Source organism: Apaloderma vittatum, unplaced genomic scaffold (genome assembly GCF_000703405.1).
Source record: "Apaloderma vittatum isolate BGI_N311 unplaced genomic scaffold, ASM70340v1 scaffold1803, whole genome shotgun sequence".
Lineage (NCBI taxonomy): Eukaryota > Metazoa > Chordata > Aves > Trogoniformes > Trogonidae > Apaloderma > Apaloderma vittatum.
The window spans coordinates 3,050-21,484 of NW_009707291.1; the positions used below are offsets into that span (position 1 = coordinate 3,050).

Sequence of the window (18,435 nt, forward strand, 5' to 3'; positions counted from 1 at the left end):
TGGAAGTCAGAGAAGGGTGTTGCCTAACTCAGCAACACTGGGAATATTCAGTTCTGCCTTTATTCTGCCCTCTGGTCCTGAATTGAATTTGGGTGGGATCAAACCACAATAATGTGTAACAGTGTGAGACTTCCCAGTTCTAGGTCAACAATCATCACCATGCCCGTATTTCCTGCTAAATGCAGCAGGACTTTAGAGTTTCCAAATTTCCATAATGAAGGAGAGCTAATATTTTCCGAATACTACCTCCCTGCTGCTATGCCCTTTATGCAGCAAAGCTCCTGGTATTTTTTCTGATGTGTTTGTACTCTGAGCATCCAGGCATAAACCTGCTGTATTACTACACCAGTGTGGTGCTTACGAGGGCCAACTAGCTCCAATTCAGTGCCAAGCTAATATGACAACGGCACGCCTAGTCCACATTCAGACATTTCAGAGCACAACCAGGTTAAGCATCAAATACCCACAGAAAACTGTAGACAGGCTGTAATATGAGAGCTCCCCTGGTTCAAGCGATGCATTGAAGCTCTGTGCCAGGGTTTCCCTTTTTTCTGGGCAGAGTGTAAGCAAAAATACCAGCAGGTTACATTTTCAACTAGATCTGTTCAGTTACTTTTATAAATGCATGTATTTGAAAGAGAAGAGAGGAAAGGGTCCGTTAATTTCTTCTCTCCTATCCATGAAGGAATGCAGAGAAATTGCAATGTTTCCGTCAGGTTCCTCTTGGTTTCCCTGCAAACCATGCAGTGGACTACTGCATGTCACTAAGTCCACAGTCTTGCCTGAAAAATATAATTTCTACTTATGCAAAGAAAAAGCCAATGAGCTCAAAAAAATATGTATTAAGATTCCAAAGACAATAAACAGGGGAAGCTATTTATTAAATAAACACTAGGAAAAAAGCTCTATATCCTGCACTCCTCTATTTAAGTAATCTCTGTGGTAGTTAGAAATCAGAGCCAAATCACAAAGTTCTTTAGACAGAAGGTAGCACACAGGGTTATAATTTACTTAGTGAGAAATAGTTCTGTGGAAAGTGCAGCTGATGTAAAACACCCAAACCAACATAATAAACAGTCTAATAACACATTTCCCCCCCTCTTTTTGTTATCATACCAAGTGTTACTTTAAATATTACTCACAACTAAGTATCAGAACTAAAACGTACAGCATGCAATAAACCAAAACACTTATTCTGGGTGTCTATTTAAAGAAAATAATCTGGTTTTCCTGCTAGCCAGAAAATACATGGTGTTTCGTGCTGAGAGACTCTTCCAGAACAAACAAAAAAAAACCTAAACAAACCACACAAATATTTACACAAGCATATATATATGGATGTATAAACATCTGTATATTTTTATTACATATATATCTCAAAATAATTTTTATAATACAGGAATCTTACTGGGATGGGGTAATTTACACTATTCTAAAATTCTTCTTTTCTTCTTCTAAAATTAAGGCCACACAATACCCTGTATTCAAACCACTGAAAATACATTATTTTTGTGTCTTCTCTAACAAGAAAGATTAAAAAATTGTTAGTCCTGTAAACATCACTGCTTCTAGACTCTCATTTGGATTTGTTAAAACATTTGTCTTTTTTCTTTCCTTCTGTAAAGTAGTTAGAGAAAGCAATAATTATGAAAAAACACTGACCCTAGCATTAGCAAGAGAAAAGGCTTATTTCATGTTTGTCCAGTGGCTGTAACATTGATCTTCTACTGTTCTGTACAGGTTTCCACATATGGTCAAAGAACAAGGTTCCCATCCTATCTCCAGGACTCTTCTGTCCAGTGAAACTCAGGAACTCATTCAAATGAAACGTTGCAATCTCCTCCCCTCTAGGTGCAGACTTCCTTTCATACACATTTTTCCCATCTTTTAAAAAATATTTCCACAAAGGATGGATAAAAACCTGTACTTTTGTAAAGAAACTTTCAGAGTTTTTATCATTATCATTGGTTTACTGCAAGCATCAACTTATTTTCATTGATCTGTTAACTACTTTAAAGAGATTTCCTGCCAGCATTTTCTGCATATTACCAAAGGTAAACTTCTCGAGTTGTGAGATCTTACTTAATCGTCATATTTCTTCTTGTCTGTTCAACATGCTGCACAGAACTTCAATGTAACTGCAGCTGTCCCAAAGCCATTGCACCGAGAGTAACGAAGACATGTAAACTCTTGAGACTGCTTTAAATAAAATAATTATTAGAATCACAGAATCATAGAATCATAGAACAGTTTTGGTCAGAAGAGACCTTCAAGATCATCAAGTACAACCTTTGTCCTAGCCCTTTCAATACCACTAAACACTCAGCACAACATCTACCTGTCTCTTGATCACCTCCAGGGATGCTGACTCAACCACCTCTCTGGGCAGTCTGTTCCAATGGCTGACAACCCTCCCAGTAAGAAATTCTTTCTAATATCCAACCTGAACCGCCCCTTGTGCAACTTAAGGCCTTTTCCCCTCATCCTATCACTCGCCACTAGGGAGAACAAACCAACTCCCGCCCCTCTACAACCTCCCTTCAGGTAGTTGTAGAGAGTGATGAGGTCTCCCCTCAATCTCCTCTTCTCTTGGCTAAACAGCCTCAGATCCCTCAGCCTTTCCTCATACGACTTGTGTTCTAAGTCCTTTCCCCCCTTGGCAGCCACCTCTGTACCCTCTGCAGCACCTCGGTGTCCCTCTGGTAGTGAGGGGCCAAAACTGGACACAGCACTCAAGGTGGGGCCTCACCAAAGCCCAGTACAGGGACATGATCACCTCCCTGCTCCTGCTGACAGCACCATTCCTGACACAGGCCAGGATGTCACTGGCCTTCTTGGCCACCTGGGCACACTGCTGGCTCATGTTCAGCTGCTGTCCGTCAACACCCTCAGGTCCCTCTCTGCCTGGCAGCTCTCCAGCCACTCCTCCCCAAGCCTGTAGCGCTGCTGGGGGCTGTTGTGGCTGAAGTGCAGGATCTGGCATTTGGCCTCGTTGAAACTCATGATGTTGGCCTTGGCCCAGTGATCCAGCCTGTCCAGATCCCTCAGCAGAGCCTCCCTACCCTCAGGCAGATCAGTGCTTCCACCCAGCTTGGTGTCATCTACAAGCTTACTGAGGGTGCACTCCATCCCCTGGTGCAAATCATTGATGAAGATGTTAAACAGGAGTGGCCCCAGCACTGAGCCCTGGGGGACACCACTTGTGACCGGCTGCCAACTGGATTTAACTCCCTTGACCACAACTCCCTGGACTCGGCCATCCAACCAGTTTTTCACCCAGCGAATCGTGTGCCCATCCAAGCCAAGAGCAGGCAGTTTCTCTAGGAGAATGCTGTGGGCAACAAGCAGGTGACAAGTGGGTCACCCAGTCATAGAAGGAGATCAGGTTTGTTAAACAGGACCTGCCCTTCACAAACCCCTGCTGGCTGGGCCTGATCACCTGCTTGTCCTGCCTGTGCTGCACAATGGAACTCAGGATGATCTGCTCCATCAGCTTCCCTGGCACTGAAGTCAGACTGACAGGCCTGTAAGTTTCCCGGATCATCCTTCCATCATTGAGAGATGCAAATAAAAATATTGTTACTTATTAAGGCAGGATAGAAATGAAGAGTATTTTTTGTAGTTAACATATTGGAAAGATGCAGTAGGGAAGCAAGAGTAGGTCATAAATAACTATTGCTGGTATGTAGAGTTATTGTGAATAATATTGATAACAAATTATAAGGAAAAGAAATCTGTAGTTCTTCATCTTGATTTGCAGATTTTGAGAATTTCAGAGGACGTCTCCTTAAATTATTTAATAACTTTTCATTTTAAAGACAAAATACACTATTGTAACCATGTGATCTAATCTTCCACCAAACGCAGATTAAAGAACCTTACTTCCGTGAGGACACCATCTGAATAAATTGAAGACTAAATTTGCCAGTAAGAGCAAAGGAAGTGAGGAATTACCTCTTCCACAGGTAACGCTGCAAGCTGTCCATTCTCCATACTGCCAAAAATACTCTGGTTCTCCAATCTCATTCTCATGACTTTCTTCTTTACGTACAGTATATTCATACTTAATTCCAGGATTAGTTTCTTGAAAAAGTAGCTGGAAAAATAGTGTGGTTTATTTAATTATTTAAGATTTTTGTAATCTGCTGTCTCAAAGCTTTCAAAGGGTGAAAACAGCAGAACTGGCAACGTTTAAATCAGCCCATTTCGGAGCTTACTACCAGTTTCGAAAAGCAGACTGACAAAACTTCTATTTGCACACCAGCAGTGGCATAAATTATCTTTCTAAGACATAGTCATTCGCAATGCACTTTTGCTAGCACAGGTGAGAGTAAGTGGGTCAGCGTAATTGGTATTGTATTGACTGTAAGAATAGATAATGCAAAGTCCATCCAAGGCACTGCCAAATGTGCTGCTGACTAAGAGCTACTGCCTATCACTATTATTAATTTTAATTTCCCTATCCTTCTGAAATAGCTGTTACAAAACAACCAAAAGGTCAGAAAATTACAGACTTTATTCAGACACAGCTTTAATATTATTTTTCACTGTTTCTGGATTGAGAAGGAAAATTCCATACGAGAAGAGCCACTTGAGATTTACTGTTTGTCTGATGAGAGGGAGCTAAGAAAAACATCATCAAGGGATAAAAGACTTCAGCAATGAACTTCTCCTCCTTCTAATTGTTTCCTTGACCTTGTTACTGACGGTGAAAATCGAGCACCCATTAGATGTGCCTTCTCATCAGACATTTAAAGTGTTAAAGTGGCTCTCATCACACCACCAATACTTCTTTTAATTGCCTGGTTGATACAAAGTCAAACAAGCCAGGAAAGATATATTTGGAAAACAAAGAGGCAGTTTAAAGCTTTTTCTGAAGAATCAACAGAAGCTGGTTACGTTTAAGTTAGAATCTATAAAGTGACATAAAAGAAACAAAAGAGAGCAACCTCCGTGGATGTTAACTGGATCCATTTCACTTTCATAATCTATGAACCCATCTATCTAATGCTGTATTTTCTTGCTCAGTGTAAGCTGTAACTGCCATCAGTGTTCCCCAACTCTTGCTGTTCACCACTTGGTATCAGCTCCCTTTTTGTATTAAGCAGGTACTTTTCATCTGGTTTGCATCTCAGCCACATATTGTTCTAAGACGGCACAAGAGTCTAGGAAGTTTGGGCAACGGACTGACATGATCCCTATCCTAGAGGAAGCACTAGATTATGCCAGTGTTTAAAAATCATCAGACTGTGATACTGGACACCTATTTTCAGGCAGGATGAACAAGTCTGTCAAGCAAAGAGTTTGTTTCTCTGCAAGAGCTCAACTGAGTTTTGCAAGACAGCATGCTCACAGAGTGGTTTATATAAAAATACATACATTTTTCCAGCCTCACTTTCAGATCCCTAGCATATTCTGCTGCCATGCAAACCCAGTGATCTCCTACTTTACCTGAATCCATATTGATTCATTGGTCGGTCCTGGAGCAGTCAGATTTTCTAGATCCCCTGTTCTGTCATACTGAAATACTGTGCCAGCCACTTTGTATTCACCATTCCACTGGATAATAAAGCCTCCATTCAGGTAATATTTTTCTGGGTCTTTGCTTCGCACAGCAAGGAAATTTCCTGCTTCTGCAACTTCCACGACTTTGATCCCCCTTGCACCTTTTGGAATTAGCCCAATATCAACGTATCCTAAGAGACAGGAAAGGTTCATGGAGGTGAATGACAAAAACTGTATTGCATTTCACTTATGTATAAGATTATTAACATATCAGCTTTGCTTGAAATTATGTACAAATGTGTCGTCACAAAGCTTGTATTTCAGTCAGTTAATAGCATGACTTTCCAAGTCAGGTTTTTCAGCATCAGTTGGGGAATACAGATAAGCACTGTGTTTAGGCAATGATGGTGACATTCAGAAGGGACATGGAGGTGAATGATTTTCTGAGCTGCACTGGGGGAAATTTACTCCGCAGATGAGCACCAGCATCTCTATAACTATAGCTAAAGGCTATAGTTATAAAGGCATGCTGCAATGTGAGTAACGTGAAGCAATGCCCGGGAGTCCTAGCAAGTTAACAGTCTGTTGCGGGAAAGGTCTTTTCAATTTGCAAGAAACGTTTTCATCTGACGCCAATGTACAAGAATGTACGTAATTCCATGTGCCTTCTCTTAAGTCACTTAACTTGCCCATGACTGTTTCTCGTAGAGAGTCTTGCGACAAAAAACGTTTTTTCAAATGTGTCAAATTACTACATGAGTTGAACACATTTTTATAAAGTTCTGGTTTTCCTAAAGAAGTTCAACTGATTTCATGTATAGAGTCACCTGCAAAAAGAGCTTTTTAGTATGTGTGTTACGAATGAATCTGGAGCATGTATTACAGAATTTCATTCACAGGCAATGTATATCAGGCTCTGTGCTTTTTACCTTACAGGGAACTACCATTGCTATTGCTACTGAATGGTAAAAAAATAGAAAGTTAACACAGAAATTTGAACACAAACTCAGACAGCTTTGTTGCTACTGCTCCTGGCTGAGCTTTAGAAATTGGATATTGAAACCAATATTGAACTCGACCTCCTCCTCCTGACAGCAGTCCTCACTGATGCTGCAGAGCAGGCGGCACCGAGGAAGGCCCAGGCTCAGTGGCAGAGGGGAGCTGCATCCAGGAGTTGGATTTGAAAACTCAGGATGAGCATCAAAGGCAGAAGACTGGACAGAGTCCTCCCTGGATGCCAGTCATTAGAGGCAGAGAGCTTAACCCCCTGATTCCTCGGCTTCATACTGAGTATGACATATATGGAATAGTTTTGTTGATCACCTGTGCTGTCCTGACCACTCTTCCCACGAGGTGCAATTTTTTGCTTTCTTGCACCCCCAATGTGTTACACAAGATCCAGCAGCGACCATGGACACTCTACGAGTAAGTAGAAGGAAGAGCCTTTTGACATACCAACCCTTGGTAGTAACTATAAACATCAGGTGTTATCGCTTCTAGAAGCAGACACTGTCTGCAAAAATATGCAATAAACTTCAGAAAGTGCAGCATCATAAAAGAGACTGAGCTGAAAAGTAAAACCACTGAACAGAATGGGTTCTGTTTAGCTCACACCAGGGAAATGTGGCTCCTCAGTTCACATCACACACTACTGAGGTCATAACATAAATTTTGAGACCCACATTCTGTTTAATTTTCTTGTGAAGTAAGCTAATAGTGTTTGACTGCTCATGCGCATGAGTGAGATAAACCATACTGGGCATACTAAACGATCTTAGTATCAACGCTCTACACCTACCAGAAGTACTTATATGCTGTACAACAGCCTACTGTCCTAAATAAGTGCCCCAAAACCTTTAACATCTGAATTTTCTTTGCAGCTCTTTTGTGTGGTGAAAGTATTGGTTCTAATGTCATATATTGTTTATGGTACGAAAAAGGATCTCTCTATTTCAGGCCCTTCCTAATGACATGAATAATATGTTAATTATTATTTTTTTCCCAGTGTTCAAGAGGAAGAGTTTACTGGATGTCATCTTTTGCAAGTTTCCTAGACTGACTGTGGAAATACAAAGTTGTTCATAAACTTGGGGAATAAGAAAAACGTGGACAATTACTGAACAACTTCTATTACAGAAAACCATTAGTCTAGGTTTATTACAAGTAACCAAGGTCTAACAATTCTCCTAAATGTTATATTCATTCAGTACAGAGGAGATATGTTTTGAACACAGTGTGTGATCATGTAACTGAAGACTTGATTAGAAGGCATACTCACAAGTGGGCCAAATTAACACAGCATGGTAAATCTTAATTGTGTCATGTCCTGACAGCTTGGCTGTGCAACACAGGTTTCCTTTTCCAGTAGGTTTTTTTTTGTTTAGTTTTTTAATGTAATTAGAATAACATTTGTTCAAACCCAAATACAAAAACAATAAAAATAATTTTATTTCTGCTGTAATATAAAAATCTGTATCCTCTCAAATTTTTGCATAATTATTTTTGTCTGAATCACCTGCTGTTGCTTACAAACCTCATTTTAAATGTGTTGCAAATGTCTGGGGATAGATATTACCATTTAGTCAACATACCACACTCCCTTCTCCCTGTCCCTCCCTTCTTTGACTAGCTAAATTAGCTCCTGATTTCCTAGAACCACACTAATTCCCAATGAATGTTATCTGCTTCTGAAAGCAAAGCTAATCAGCAGCAAGCAACATAATAAATTTTTGTTTAAAAATTATGTGAGTGGTGTTTATATAATTGTTTCTGGTTATATGGTTTCATCTGATAAGGATCTAGAGATCTGAGATTCAATAACTGTCAAAATGTCATACGTCTAACCTACATGCTGTGCTCATTAAATCCTGGAGCATCCACATTGTGCGCACTACCCACATATCCATGAAATGGGAACTCTCAGACGCTATTAACCTTGCCCTTTTTAATTAAAATTAAACCTATATGTTCTTAACATGGACGAGAGTAAAAAGGAATAAATTCATGCAATCCTTGCTGTAGACACAGCTTTACCACAAAAGAGCTTGTTTCCCTTTTCCCATTGCTGTGAGTAATTTCAGTCGGGTGGTTTGCACAGTTTTGCAGATCAGATGATACTCAGATCTGGCTATTACTCCTCATCACAACAGCTCACATCCCGCTCTCCAATTTGTTGTATCTGCAAGCTTCTCTCTTAAAAATACATGTTCTTGAAGCAAAATTTTCTTCTAAGCCAGGCTCTAGGCACTACCACAAGAACATTACATGGAAAACACAGGCTCCTGGTGGCATTTCAGGTTTGCAAGCCATGGTATGGTTGCATACAGCCTTCTCATAGAACAGAGGGAGCACTGCAGTGTGTGATGGTAATGGGAAAAAACTACAGTCTAGAGGAAGTCTCCTAAGTGACGATCCAGAGGACCCTCCAGTCTCCAAATCAGTATTTGCATCATGGCTATGTCCAGACACTACCTTGGGGGTAGGTTCAGGCATGTGCCAAATCCCTCTCTGCATTTTGGTTACATGAAAAGGAAAAAGGGACAGCAGGAAGACCATGACACATGTTGATTCAGTCCTGGCCAAGCTAGTCAGGAGGTAACAGGACCAGGATAAACCTTCAGGTTAGGGTGAGTACAGCCATAGTTTCCTTGTTTGCCCATAACGCTGCGAAAATTCAGCCCTTCACAGGATTGATGTGCACCTAATGTTGCACCATGCTTAGCAAAGACACCTCTACTTTGCACAATTCCTTATTTCCTAATTTTCATAAATTTAAATGCATTGTCCCCTTGTAGTGAAAGTTAGAAAATTTATTTGTCCCTACACACACCTGATCTCTGACACTTAGAAATGAATGCCCAACACACTCGCTTTAGCATTTTCTTGGTGCTTTACACTGTCTAGAGATTTCCTGCACATTTTCCAAGGTGGTAAATTACATTAATTTTGTAAATGCACTTGCTATTTTGGCTTTTACTATTATCAGAGTAACTTGTGTAGGGCTGTTGGTCTCTGACATAAGTTTTACTACACAAGGTGAACTTAAAAAGCACAAACCATAGATGTTTTCTGGCAGAAGCATGATTCATTCTGAAACATCCATTCACAACTTTCTACACAGATCAGTCATTCAGTTTGCAAAGAGAAGCGTTTAAGCCTTTTTGTGTACAGAAATTACTTCATCAACTGAAGAGTTTAAAACAAGAACCCATTTTACCAAATCCTTCACTTTGATTAAATAACATCTTCACTGTACGACAAGCAGAGCCATTGCCAAGGCAAACTCCACACTGGTCTTCGGTTGCGTTGGAATTTATCTCATAATCACAGCCTACAGTCTAGAAAGAAAAACAGTTTCAGAATAAGTACAGCCTCCACAATCAAATACTCAGAACTCATGTATCGCTGCCTTCAGTGTACTCTGCTCTTCTGAGAAGGGGGAGAGTCAATTTTGTGGAAGAGTATATATCCTATATAAATAAATTAACAGTCGAGATTGTTATATCTAGGTCAAACTCCTGCATTATATGAAGGTGAAAAACAAACAAGCAAACCACCTCTATATCATGAAGCATACAGTAGTGACCAGTTACATGAAATGGAAATGTGCCATCCAAATGGCCTCAACATCTAGGACTAGCCAATACATCTGGGATTTGTGTCTTCTTTCTCATGTCATAGAATCATCCATGGACTTCCAGGAATATAATGTAGTAACAGCACTGAAATCTGTATCAGCTTTTTGTGGCCATCAGAACCTCTACTTCAGTCAAACCCTTCTGGCAAAAAAAGAAACTCTTCACCAGGCCTGAAGTTTTATATCCTGAAAGCTGCTTCTCCAGCTTGCCAGCATAGGAGAATGGGTCGAGAATATTCTGGTGAAGAATGATTTTCCAGTTGATGCTTGATACAGGGAGAAAGTGAGAGAAAAAATTATTAATACTGAGTCAGGACAAAACCTTTTTCCTTGCCCAAACCAAAAAATCCGCGTGCTAAAGCCTTTAAACTTCACCAAAACCTTTACTTGGTTTTGAGGCGGTTTTTGCCTCTCTTTAAAAACTAGCAAGGCTGCAGAACTCAGCCTAATGTGCAACACCTAAGGTATCTAAGGTATCTGTAGGCCTGAGATTTAGATGAATAGCCATAAGTCTGGTGGTAAGTAAAGCTTTTCTCAGATTATTTTTCTCAAAATAAGCTTTCAGGTGCAACATGCCAATTTCTCTCAACAGTCTCTTGATGTATGAAAATCTGGGTATCCTCTCTTTTAGGTCTGATGTTATTTTACCTTCAGTACATCAGCTACTTTAATCTTCCGTAAGCTTCTGGCAGGAAAATCCATCTATCAGACTAATCTAGGTATAAAGGCTCCTTCATTCTCTAATAGTTTTCTGTCATTTTCAGCTCAAGAAACATCTGAACTTTTCTTAGTGATTTAATGAATAGCTAGAGAAGTTGCAAAAACAGAAGCAAGAAAAGGCCTCAAGTTACAAACTGTGTTAAACTGAATCACTTGTGATTTTACAGAAGACTCAAAAAAGACTCATCCATCACTTAATGCCAACATCTACCCACCATCTTTGATACCTGCTCTCAAAAAAAGGGCTATGCCAGAAGGTTCTGCAACAGCCTCAGCTTCTCTCTCCTTTCAGTGAAGGCTACTTTCAAAATAGGGAAAGTTCTGTAATATCTTTCACACAGACAGACAAAGAGCACGTGTATGAGCAGTACAGAATGTTACAGAGATAAGCACATGCTACTGTGTCTGCCTCATTGCCTCCAACCATGTAGTTATTTGACCAAGGATAGATTTAATGAAGTATACAAAGTACACAGATGCCACTGCGATAAGTGCAGGAGCCCAGGTCTTGCCAGGAGCTCAGATGTGACTCTCCACTTGCTATCTACAGATGCACTGCAGTTTATATTCAACACTTCCTAAGAATTTAAATAGGTAGTGTGTAGCTATTTTCTAACTGAGATGCATTCTGCATTATATTTACTGCACTATCAGAACATTTGTTAATCATTTACACACAGTAAAGTTCTTGTTATTAGGTTTATTATTAGACCACAGGAGAAACTAGCTTCTCTAGGGAGTCCTGAAAGTTGAAGTTTATTTTCTATTCTATCCATATGTTCACTATTAAACAGAAAATTGGAAAAAAATCTGGAAATGGAACACTTCCATTTCATTTTCCACTCTCATACTATTAATGAGTGTTTTGGACCTTCACCTTTGAACTTCTGTATAAAAGAGACTTGTCTTCAAATTGTATCATTTCTGCTAAATTAGCGTTTTCTGGCAGAAAATATATATCCTTGAAAAGGTTTCTCTTCATCTTTACTGTTCACAACTGTTGGAAAGGTTGCACACAGAAATAATTTCTCTAGTTCAGGCTGTCAGTCAGACATTTTGAAATTAACACCACTGAGCGTACTTGCCTTGTGAGTACTGTGTAGTGCAAAAATCCTGAAATGTTAAACAAGTTAATCCTAACCTACTGCACTGGCACTAGCAGAAGAGTCCAGCAGCACCACCACAGGATCATCACCTTCCTGCCTTTGGGTTGCCAATTACCGTCTTTACACGGGCTGGACTCTGTACCAACACAGTCAGAATCAGCTCAGATCTTTCTCACTTGGCCATACATTTCCTTCAGCAACACATCCATGGTACCAAAATATGACACGGCTTTGACACAAAGGGAATGCCTTTGTCCCTTCCACTTACAACCACAGAAACTTGTATTTTGCTCTCCCTCTAATATTTGAAATATAGTTTGTACCTGATTGGACAACACAGTCTTACCTACACACATGGTGGGGGTGGGTGCCCCAAGAATGAAGCACTACAGAAAACTGTGGCAGAGCAGGCAATTTACTGTGTCACAGTAAATAAAGCCTTCATTTTACTCATTAGCTCTAGGTTGCTGCTGGTGGTGCAATGATCTTGAACTCTGGTGGCAGGGCCCCATTGTACAGGCCACATAAGGCCTTGTCAGAGCAAACAGCTCCAGTAGTCATTCATTTTAAGCACATTTGCATGAACTTTAAATTTCCAGGCCATTTTTTACTTTCCTGCTCCAGTGAATACCACATTGTTTTTGTCATCCATCAGATTAATTTCTAGATGCTTCCTCTTTTGTTTTACTTCCTTTCCTCATTCTTCTGATCATTCTAGATATGCAGTAGCCGTATTTCTAAGGCTGCCTTGAAAAACATGCCTCAAATTTCTGACAAATTGCCTGTTAAAAGGGATCTGGAGACTAAATGCAGGTTATAAAACAAGAAAAATCCACCAGCAATTAAGCTCTGATTCTTCTGCAAACAGAAGTCCTTGTGCACACTCTGCCCGTGAAACATGCTGTGCTACAGCAACCACTGTGTGCCACAGCATGTGCAGTGCAAATTAACATCCCTCTACGTGGCCCTCTGCCATTGCCACATTCACCAAGAGCTTTTTCGATGCACCTGAGACCAGCTTTTATTTCTGGTGCCTGCACACACTGCGGAGGCACAAATAATGACCTGAATTTCCTGGCTGCATTATAGGAAGGATGAACAATTTCCTTCCTGCTGCTCAGTGACTAAAGGAAGAACAGCCAGAGATATTACCCTTTTTGCCACTTCCAGGGGTAGAGACTTCTGTGTCAGATTGGCAGCAGGGGGGCAGATACAAAAAGTCCTCGCTGCCGCTGAAGGGTATGGCCTGGATGTACTGTCTAAATAGCAAAGGTACATTGTGCTTTTAGAGCTAAGGCTCTTCCTTCCGTTCGTTCTTGCCAATGGTCTCCCAATAACGAAATCATTTCTCCAAATAATGACATCATGTTAATGTCATGTTGATTGTGACATTGCCTTGAATGGGGAAAAATGCATCCTGATGTGCCTGTTGCTCTTACCATTCATCTAGATGTGTCTGAAGCAATGTCCTGTTGGGCAGGCAGTGGGAGGAGGAGTTTGAACTATAGTAAGAGGTAGTAAAGCTACTACAAAAAATCTGAGATGTTCAATCTGCTTTGCAGCAAAAGAAAAAAAAACACTTTCCACTCTAGTACTACACAGCTGTGTAGTCCTCCAATACAATGTTAATCTCTCAACAATTGTGAATTACCACAGAGAACAGCTCACAGATTTGTGTGACTGAAGGCCTATAAAGCGAATTAAAATTCTGTGCCTAAGTGTTTGCCAGAAACAGTAGATATACCAGGTCATCCACACCCAGTGTCTGCACGCTCTCAGCGCATACATCATGTAAGCTTTCACTCTTAGATCATGTCATGGCTTGTAGTTAACCAAACTCCTCAGTCATGTATATGTCAGTGCTCGACAAAAATACTCTGGTGGCAGCATCTCTGCTTATTAACACTAGGGGAGGAAATGACTCCTCTAGTAAGAATAACAGTGTACTTGGGATGTATCAGGAAGATGGGATATGTGCTTGTCATGGGTTTGAGTCTGATGGGCTTTTTTGTAAAAAGTAGGGGTGAAACTTCGAGAGTCTCCCTCACCCCCAGGCAGAACTGGACTTGTCTCTAGCCAGGGCCAGGCCAATCAGTGCCTCTGCCATCAAGGTATTTAAGAGGTGACCCCACCTTCCATCAAGGTATTTAAGAGGTGTCCTGGGGCAGGTGAGAGGAGAACCAGGGAACATCGCCCTGAGAAGAAAGAGGGGAAGAAGAGTCCCAGAGGAGAGGGAGAGGGAGGAGGCTGCCAGAGCAGGACCTTTCCCTGAAGCCTCTGGTGGCTGAGATGTCAGGAAGGTGACTGCCTGCCAGCTGGGGAACTGATGGTGGCGAGGACATCCAGGATGAACGGGTATATACAGAGCCCCATGCCAGAGGGGAGAGAGACCGAGCGTCAGCAGGGGATGTGCCCGAAGTGATCTATGGCTCCGATGGACACTCACGGAGGAAGAGGATTGCCTCCTGTGAGGTGGACACCACGCAGCAGGAAGGAGAGACTACGAGGAGCCCTCTTTCTCAAGAAGGAGCTGCCATGGACAATAAGTAATGGCCAGATGCACTGCACCCCTCACCTCCTGTGCCCCTTGCACTGATGGGGAGAGGAGGTAGGCAGGGAGATGGGAGAGGTTGGGGGTGAAGTGTGTTTAAGATCAGGTCATATTTACTGATGTATTCCTCTTATTATCCTACTTTGTGAATGGTGGTGGTGAATTAAATCTATGTTTTTGTTCCCAAGTAGCTCTGGTTCTTTACCCATCATCTTAAACAGTACATCATTAGTCTCCCTATCCTTAAACTCAAACCCCTGAGCCTTTTTAGTTGAATTGTCTCCCTTCACATCACTGTTGAAATGGCAGTGGGGGAGGAGTGAGCTGGAGACCCTGTGGTTCTTTGTCCCAGTCGGCTTGAGCCACAACAGTGCTTTAACGATATTCTAAGTGTTTAAAAAGTGACGCTCAAGGTGAATGCAGAGGAATATAGTTAAACAGCAAAACAGTCATGGTATATACTGATGATTTTAGATTAAATTCCTGACGGACTTTGTTGACTTCTTCCACTCAAAGGTGTTTCTAAGTCAGACAACATGATAGGAGGGCGTCTAAGAAGGTATCTGAAGGAAGGCCATGTTAGGTGCAAATACAACAAAAGGATGAAGGGAACTGCATCTCTCGCCCTTATTAGCACAGCCGGGAAAAAACCATGATTGCAACTGCAGGTATGTAGCTTTGGGATCCCCCTTTGCAGCCACTGGTTCCATCATGGAGTGATTTACCTACATAATATGTGTTTAGGGAGCTCCTCTTCTGTGTAAGGACAAAGCTGAGAGAGGACCCAGTTATTTTATATGCCAGGCCCTCGAACGAGATAACAATTTTAACTTGTCATTGAATTGATGAGTCAAGTTCTAATGGAACACCACATGAGTAACAGCTCACCAGTGAGGCTTCCATCTGCACTGAGGCACAGGCAGCACTCCTAAAAAACTAGGACCCATATATTGGTAAAATTTTAAGGACAGAGAGAATCAGCGCCAGTTCTGTCTGTACTTGCTTCCTACCTGAAGATGCACTTTATGGGCTTGCCAAGGTGGCTAGGAAAGCATCCAGTATACCTCAGGCAGCTAAAATGAGGTATTACAATCCACATTTAGCCATCAAGGTAAGACAATTGCTCTGAATACTCCAAAGAAAACCACAGAAAACTACAAAATCAGGTGAAATCTTGACCGAACTGGAGTCTATCTATCTTGCTTTGGTATATCCACCAGGAAAACTCTGAGCTTGGTTGTTAAAACCAAACAAACGTGAGCAAAATGAACAGTGGATCTAATGTACAACATCTCACAATTTTAATTTTTTGCTTAATTTTCAACCTAGGTGAAGTGTTATTTTAGTTCTTAGAACAAATGTGAAGTGCTTTTCTGAGATAAGGCACTGAAAACCAGAACAGGGCTTTAACAGACATTGCCAATAATGTTTGTGAATTCCTTTTTCACATCATTAGCAACATGCTGCTATCAGAGGTAAAAGAATGATGTACCGGACTAATTATATTAAATGCATTTCCAGATTTATTCACTGTGACCTGTAATGTATGTATTGTGTTTAATTAGCTGGACTGAAATACTAGTGAATTATATGGAGATACTGAAAAAAGGTTCTTCTTAACTGTTATGTTGGGTATCTATTTCAGATAAAAGCATACTGTCTTTCAGAAATGTGAGATACTTGGGTTACCTATTCATCACTTGGTCTCAATTGTGGCAGTTGCATGATTATATTCTTCACTCTGTGATTCTGACTCCAATTAAATCTGTTTGTGAGAAGATGTGAAGCAGTAGTACACATGTGAAATGCTGACAAAACAGTATTTACGATAGCACCAGCACCTTGGAGGAAATTTTTTTTGAAAAGCAGGGACACTTCCCACTCGACCAAGTTGCTTAAAGCCCCATCCAAAGTGGATGGATCCACAGAGGTGGCTCTGGGCAAACTCGTCCAGTGTCTCACCACTCTCATCGTAACGAATTTCTTCCTAATGTCAAACCTAAATCTACCCTCTTTCATTTGGAAACCATTACCCCTTGTCCTGTCACCACACTCCCTGATGAAGAGTCCCTCCTCAGCTTTCCTGTAGCCCCCTTCAGGTACTGGAAGGCTGCTGTCAGGTGTCTCTGTCCTTGTAGGGAAGGTGCTCCAATCCCTTGTTCATTTTTGTAGCCTCCTCCAGACTTGCTCCAACAGGCACATGTCCCTTTTATGTTGGGGGCTCCAGAGATGAACCCATAACTGCAGGTGGGGTCTTACGAGAGCAGAGCAGAAGAGCAGAACCACATCCCTTGGCCCAATGGAGAAGGTCCTTTTGATGCAGCCCAGGATGACATTGGCCTTCTGGGCTGCAAGCACACAATGCTGGCTCATATTCAGTTTTTCATCCATCAACATCTACAGTCCTCTTCTGCAGGGCAGCTCTCAATCCACTTATCACCCAGCCTGTACTTGTGGTTGGGACTGCCTCAACTCAGGTGCAGGACCTTGCACTTGGTCTTGCTGAACTTCTTGAGGTTGGCCTGGGCCCACCTCTCCAGCCTGTCCAGGTCCCCCCGGATGTCATCCCTTCCCTCCAGTGTGTTGACTGCACCACACAGCTTGGCGTCACTGGTAAAGTTGCTGAATGTGCACTCGATCTCACTGTCCATGCCACCAACAGAGATGTTAAACAGTACCGGTCCCAACATCAGCCCCTGAGGAACACCACTAATCACTCCAATCAGACATCAAACCATTCACCACAACTATCTGAGTGTGATCATCCAGCCAATTCCTTATCCACTGAGTGGCCCATCTGTCAAATCCATGCCTCTCCAATATGGAGACCAAGATGTCATGTAGGCCACTGTCAAATGCTCTGCACAAGTCGAGGTGGATGACATCAGTTGCTCTTCCTTTACCCACTGACATTGTAGTCCCACTGTTAGAAGGCCATCAAATTTGTCACGCATGATTTGCCCTTAGTGAAGCCATGCTGGCTCTCACCGATCACTTCCTTATTTTCAAAGTGCCCTACCATAGTTTCCAGGAGGGTCTGCTCCATGATCCTGCCAGGCACAGAAGTGAGACTGACTGGCCTGTAGCTTCCTGGGTCTTGCTTTTTTCCCTTTTAAAAAAGGGAGGTTCTGTTTCCCCTTTTCCAGTCAAAAACCTGGAAACCTACTATCACAGGAGAATATGCAGAGAACTCCTTACTCTTCAATAAACAGAATGTTATTGAACTATATGCTCTGTGTTTGCCTGTTATGTCATTGTGTGGCATTATTCAATTTACTGTTGTAAACTAAACTAATTTTTACTGCCCTCAAGTGCAAACATCCGAAGCTATCACAAGTCTGTTCAGAACTGTTACATTATGTGTAACGATAAACTGCATTTTCATTAAAAAAAAGAGTAGTGAAACCAATTACAGCCCTAAAGCTACAATCTTTTGTGAAAGCATCTCATCAGAAACAGATTTGCTTAAACTGATGTTTTAAAATAACAGAAGAAGATAGAACTTAAAAGGTACCAGAAGTAATAAGCATTTAGTCTAATGGATTCATTAAAAAGGATGGAAATGACACTTATGTCTACTTGAAAAAGCCGTTTGTATAAACTTGTTTCCATGATCATTAAAAATGTGGTAAAATGGAGTACCTGGCCTCGATCCTCAAACAAAATTTGCTAAACATTTTTCCCATAACTTTCTAAAATAAAATTGTAAAGAAAGAAACATGCAAACATACCCACTACCTTACACATGCCATTAATACAGATATCTCGGCTATGCCTTCCTTCAAAGCAGGGAGTACCATCAGTGACTGCATCAAGCATCTTGTCTGAAAAATGGCCGTCTACGGGGCGACAGTGGAGCTCACAGGGGTTTGCTGAAAGGAAAAAAACCAGATACTTTCTGAGAAAATACTTCAGCA

General features: G+C 41.3%; 1 protein-coding gene across 1 annotated transcript in view; it reads right to left on the bottom strand.

The window, feature by feature from the left end:
* Positions 1-3,954: 3,954 nt before the first annotated feature.
* The window catches only part of LOC104271442 (A disintegrin and metalloproteinase with thrombospondin motifs 12-like), a gene marked incomplete at its 3' end in the record, with an annotated part of 40,679 nt that continues 26,198 nt past the window's right edge, over positions 3,955-18,435 (bottom strand). Inside the window, exons 11-14 of the mRNA XM_009866108.1 lie at positions 18,257-18,390; positions 9,722-9,842; positions 5,452-5,696; positions 3,955-4,096 (exon numbers count right to left, since the gene is read on the bottom strand). Of these exons, the coding sequence (XP_009864410.1) occupies positions 3,955-4,096; positions 5,452-5,696; positions 9,722-9,842; positions 18,257-18,390 (642 nt within the window). The remainder of the gene's footprint in view (positions 4,097-5,451; positions 5,697-9,721; positions 9,843-18,256; positions 18,391-18,435) is intronic.